We start from the raw sequence: 4,918 nt of genomic DNA, 5'->3' as shown, positions 1-4,918 counted from the left end.
CCCCCAGGACTTGGTTCCCTGGGCTCTGCGGCCGGCAGAGGTGCGGGCAGAGGTGTGGGCAGAGGTGTAGGCAGAGGTGCGGGCAGAGGTGTGGGCAGAGGTGTAGGCAGAGGTGCGGGCAGAGGTGTGGGCAGAGGTGTAGGCAGAGGTGCGGGCAGAGGTGTGGGCAGAGGTGTAGGCAGAGGTGCGGGCAGAGGTGTGGGCAGAGGTGTAGGCAGAGGTGCGGGCAGAGGTGTGGGCAGAGGTGTAGGCAGAGGTGCAGGCAGGGCCCACGCGCCACCCCATGCATTTAATCTCCTTTATTTTCACGTCACCATGTTACAGGCAGGAGGTCTCGACCGCAGCACCATGCCAGCTCCAGCAGCCCCAGCTGCCGGCGGGGCCAGGCTGCTCCCCCCCCAACTCCCCTCCACCTCCCGCTAGATACAATATTTAAAACTTTTAATATAAAGGTTAAGTTCATTATTCTCGATCCTGAGAAACATTTTGTCCGTTTACGGAGCTCTCGCTGTAAACAAAGCACCACAGGCACCAAGCCCGCACCCCGGCACAGGCGTTCCCCGGCTCTGGGGCCGGATGGCAGACGAGGAGACGGATGTCCCCGCCGGCACGGGGATGGGAATGGGGGGCCGGTGGTCCCCTTCCCGTGGCATCGCGGGAGGGGGGGGTCAGCCATACAACCCTGCCCCACCGCTCTCCTTTGGGAGCGAATTCCCCAGGATGGGAATTGCCCGGCTCCAGGCAGGCAGCTCCTGGCTGGAGATGTACCAGGGGCTCTGCGGGTACACGCACCCCCAGCCCACAGTAAACCTCCATGACGCCTCCCCTCTCCTCTCCGCCTCGGTGCCCGGCTGCACGCTACTCGTTATTAAAAAAAATTAAAATACAGATATCCCAAAGGAAGAAATACCCCCCTGAAACGCCCCACCGGTCCTCCCTGCCCCTCCCTCCCCACGTTGCTCCCTTGACACAAGGTAAACTTAAAAAAGAAGATGCCTGCGGCAGTGCCCATAGGTGCCCACTCCCTACAGGCACATCCCAGGGTGGGCAGAGCCGTGGCGGTGACGCTGTGGGTCCCCAGCCCCGGCGGTGGGACCTCAGAGGGTGCCGTGGCCGCGGGATCCCAGGGCGAACCAGCCCATCTTCTCCTGCGCCAGGTCAAGGTCCCGCAGGCGGATACCGACCTCCCCGAGGAGGATGTTTTCCCAGAAGCCTTCCTCGCTCAGCACGCTCAGGCGCAGCTCCCGCTGCTGCAGGTCCCCCCTGGGGATCCCGTCGTAGACCAGCTGCGGGGCAGAATGGGGCAGACCCTCAGCCACAGCCCCCCCGGACCCCCCTATCCCCATTCCCATCCCACATACCATCTCATTGTAGGTGGGGTTGCAGGTTTTTCGGGCCACTTTGGTTTTCCTCTTGGTTGTTTTTTGGGGGTCGGGCAGCAGGTAGGTCTTGACATAAGGGTCAGGGTCATTGCCATCCTGCAACGGTGGCTGTGGAACAGAGCGGGGGGGCACCCCATGAGCGCAGCAGTGGGGCAGACCCTCATCCTGCTCCCACCGGGTGCCGCACACCTACCAGCCCCCTGATGTGCATCACCATGATGAAGAGCTTATTGTTCTTGTAGGAGATGGAGAGCTTCACCTCTCCACCGACCTTCCCCACAGGCCGAGCCCATGTGGCATCTGGAGAGGAGAGGAGAGGCGCAGGTGGGACAGGAGCCCCCCACCATCGCCCCACGCGGTGCTAGCCGGCTGCCAGCACTGCCACCAGCCCCCCTACCTGCTGGCTTCGGGGTTGGGTTGGTGCCAGCCGCCTTCTCGTCCCGTGGCAGGGGGTGGAAGAAGGTGTAGATGAGGTCGCACTGCAGGGCAAGGAGGTGACATCAGCGGTGATGGTGGTCACCATGTCCCCCACCATTCGGGACCGGTGCCTGCGCCACTGCCACATGCACACAGTGCACACACCGATGCTTTACGCGGTGCATTGGCCCCCAAGCACTTTCCCACCTCGCCGGCATTGCCAGCACTGTCCCCATCTCTTGGGAGGCAGAAGCCCCCCTCTGCCCTGCTGAGACCCACCCCCCCAGCTCCGCACCTCTGCCACTTCAGGGGCAGCATGGATGAGGTGCCAGATGTAGCCATTCAACTCCTCCTTCCGCCGCTCGGCCACCGCTTCGCCCCGCGACCGTCCGATGATGAACCTGCTGGGGAAGCTGCGGGAACGGACGCTCAGCAAAGCCCGGGGGGCAGTGGGGAGCGCTGGGGGTCTGCAGGGGTCTGGGGGGTGTACCTGGGCAGCAGTGAGGAAGGGAAGAGGAGGCGCAGCTTGTTGTGGAGCTCCTGGAACTCTTCGAAGGTGCGCTGCACGAAGGCCACCTCGCCCGGGCTCTCCCGCTGCACCTTCACTATGTAGGTCTGCAGAGAGATGGGGCTGTCACATAGGATGGGGACCCTGAGCTGCCCCGACCCCATAGGGGGCCAGGGAGAAGCACTGGGACAGAACCCCTCGAGTTGTCCCTTCGCCTGTCCCCAACCATCCCCACTTACGTAGCCCTTGCTGGGGTTGAAGACCCTCTCGTGACGGCAGAGGAAGACGTCGTGGATCCGGCCAGACGTCTTGATGGTGTGTGTGCGGGGGGCAAAGGAGAGGGTCGGGCGGGCGTCGGAGCCCGTGAACTTCATCTGCGCCAGGTTGTGGATGAAGAAGTTGAGTTTGGTGGCCACGCTGCCCAGGCTGGACTCGATCAACCTGCAACGAGGCCACCACACGCTCAGCACGGAGGAGCCCGTCAGCGTGCCGAGCCAGAGCTGGTGCCTCCGTCTGAGGGCTCCCTCCATCTTCTCCTGCCCCATCACCCACCCGTGTCCTCTACCTGGTGAAGTAGGTGGTGGCATCGGCATCAGAGTCCTGTGGCCTCAGGGCATCATAGACGTACTTGAGGTCCTCCAGGTCGGAGAGCTCAGGGATGCCACAGGACAGCATCTGGAAGGCAAGGCAGGGGGTGAGGGCAGGCGGCAGCAGGAGGACCCCTCTGCCATGCCTGGGGGGCACGGGTGTGCTGCCCCCCGGCTCTCACCAGCCCCAGCAGGTTGAGGAAGAGGTGGGTGTGCTTGCGGATCAGGTTGTAGGCCTGGCAGCACAGGTCGACGAAGTCATGGAAGCGGCTGGAGGGCTTGTCCCCACCGTTGATGACGTACGCCATGTCCGAAGTGAAGACGAACGGTGCCCGGTCCCTGCGCCGGGGAGGGAGGGACAGAAAGTGAGCACAGCTTGGGGGTCACCCCCCACTGGGACGAGGAGAGGGGGCTTCGCCTGAGAAATCGCCCTGCAGGTATGAGCCCAGGCAAGGGGGAAGGAGATGCTGGAAGTGTTTCTCACCTCTTGATGTTGCCGAACATCTGCGCATGGCCCAGGAACCTGCCGAAGTCGATGTGAAACATGTGGCCGGTGGTCTTGAGCATGATGTTGTCATTGTGCCGGTCGCAGATCCCCAGCACGTAGGTGGCCACGCAGCAGCCAGCGCAGGAATAGATGAAGTTTTCCACGGCCTGGGAGGAGGGAGGGAGGGAAGGAGCAACCAGGTGTGCAGAAAGGCTGGACACGTTGGGAAGTGAGGGGTCTCGTCCCTGGAGAGGGGGGCACGAGGAGTGGGGACCCTGCCAGGCTCCTTCTCACCTTCTCGTACTCATCCTCCTCGGGGTTGTGTTTCTGCAGCCAGTCTGCCAGCGGCCGGTCTTTGAAGGAGCCCGTCACGCCGTGCTCCACCTGGATTTTGCGTAGGGTCTCGGCGTTGGGGATCATCTCCACCATGCCTGGCAGCCAAGACAGCAGGGTGAGACCCATCCATCCCACTCGGGGGGCACTGACACCCCAGCCCCCTTTGCCACCAACCCAGCCGCTCCCCAGCCATCACCGTTGAGTGACAGCCTGCAAAGCCGTGTTCTTACAGATGGGCTGGTGGGATCAGACCCAAAGGTGGATCATGGCTACCCACAGCAGCTCCTTTCTAGCCGAGCCCCAGGACCTCCTGTGCTGTCACCAGCCCAAGAGCATCGCAACCTGGAGCCCGATGCTGCCAGGGGATGCCCCGATGCCGGGTTACCTCGTCCACGGCCGGTGGAGAAGCAGCGGAAAATGACCATGCGCATGTCCAGCCCCTCCTGCACCCAGATCTTGTTCATGATCCGGATCATCTGCAGCGTCAGCATGTCCTGCCGCAGGTCATCACCGCACTGTGAGCCGGCAGGGAAGAGCCATCAGAGCCGGGGAGCGGCGGGGGCAAAGCTGAGCCAGCCCAGGTGGGCTGGGGCAGCCGTGCAGGGGGTTTGGGCATCGCCGGGAGGATGGGCTCACCTTGAAGATGACTCGGATGTTTTCCCCAAGGGGATCAACGTTCTGGAAGGAGAGCTTCAGGGGGACTGCGTTGGAGTTGAAATAGGAGCAGTCCTGCCACGGGGAGGAAGGCGAAGCCTGTCAGGGTGAGCCAGGTGCGGGCAGAGGAGCCCCCCGATGCCCCCGGCTCCAGCACTCACCCGGGGCACGATCCCCTTCACCAGCAGGCTGGGGCTGAGCGGCAGCCGGCACGACCCGTTGGCCTTGAAGAACTGCTTCACGTCCTCCAGCCCCTCGCGGAGGATGCCCTGCGGGGTGGGCATGAGATGGGGTGGGCATGCGATGGGGTGGGCATGCGATGGGGGGGCTGAGACACAGCCTGGCACCCCCCTGCACCCCCTTTCACCATCCCGACACCCACCTGGCGTGCGGACGGGGCGGCATCCCGCACTTGCTGGGCCAACCTGGCCAGCGTGCTGACGAGCAGGCACTGCCGGTCAAACTCTTCCCGCAGCCCCTTCCCGCAGCAGCAGAGCAGAGCTGCCAGGAGGTACTGGTAGCGGATGCTGGAACGGGGGGCCCTGGG

The 4,918-nt window shown here is 63.7% G+C and overlaps 2 protein-coding genes across 2 annotated transcripts in view; both read right to left on the bottom strand.

Moving 5' to 3' along the window:
• Positions 1-653, bottom strand: part of PPP1R15B (protein phosphatase 1, regulatory subunit 15B) — an 8,274-nt gene extending 7,621 nt beyond the window's left edge. The window contains exon 1 of the mRNA XM_010579972.1: positions 533-653. Coding sequence (XP_010578274.1) covers positions 533-653 — 121 coding nt within the window. The remainder of the gene's footprint in view (positions 1-532) is intronic.
• Positions 654-1,097: 444 nt separating this feature from the next.
• The window catches only part of PIK3C2B (phosphatidylinositol-4-phosphate 3-kinase, catalytic subunit type 2 beta), a 14,823-nt gene continuing 11,002 nt past the window's right edge, over positions 1,098-4,918 (bottom strand). The window contains exons 16-30 of the mRNA XM_010579958.1: positions 4,754-4,913; positions 4,533-4,640; positions 4,354-4,446; positions 4,103-4,232; positions 3,676-3,812; positions 3,379-3,548; positions 3,077-3,233; positions 2,873-2,982; positions 2,547-2,748; positions 2,290-2,414; positions 2,095-2,212; positions 1,780-1,861; positions 1,576-1,682; positions 1,362-1,490; positions 1,098-1,286 (exon numbers count right to left, since the gene is read on the bottom strand). Of these exons, the coding sequence (XP_010578260.1) occupies positions 1,098-1,286; positions 1,362-1,490; positions 1,576-1,682; positions 1,780-1,861; positions 2,095-2,212; positions 2,290-2,414; positions 2,547-2,748; positions 2,873-2,982; positions 3,077-3,233; positions 3,379-3,548; positions 3,676-3,812; positions 4,103-4,232; positions 4,354-4,446; positions 4,533-4,640; positions 4,754-4,913 (2,017 nt within the window). The remainder of the gene's footprint in view (positions 1,287-1,361; positions 1,491-1,575; positions 1,683-1,779; positions 1,862-2,094; positions 2,213-2,289; positions 2,415-2,546; positions 2,749-2,872; positions 2,983-3,076; positions 3,234-3,378; positions 3,549-3,675; positions 3,813-4,102; positions 4,233-4,353; positions 4,447-4,532; positions 4,641-4,753; positions 4,914-4,918) is intronic.

This window comes from Haliaeetus leucocephalus, unplaced genomic scaffold, assembly GCF_000737465.1.
Source record: "Haliaeetus leucocephalus isolate CR32 unplaced genomic scaffold, Haliaeetus_leucocephalus-4.0 Scaffold68, whole genome shotgun sequence".
Taxonomy (NCBI): Eukaryota; Metazoa; Chordata; class Aves; order Accipitriformes; family Accipitridae; genus Haliaeetus; species Haliaeetus leucocephalus.
Note: the sequence above shows the minus strand (reverse complement) of the source record. Positions and strands in the feature narration are given on the sequence as shown.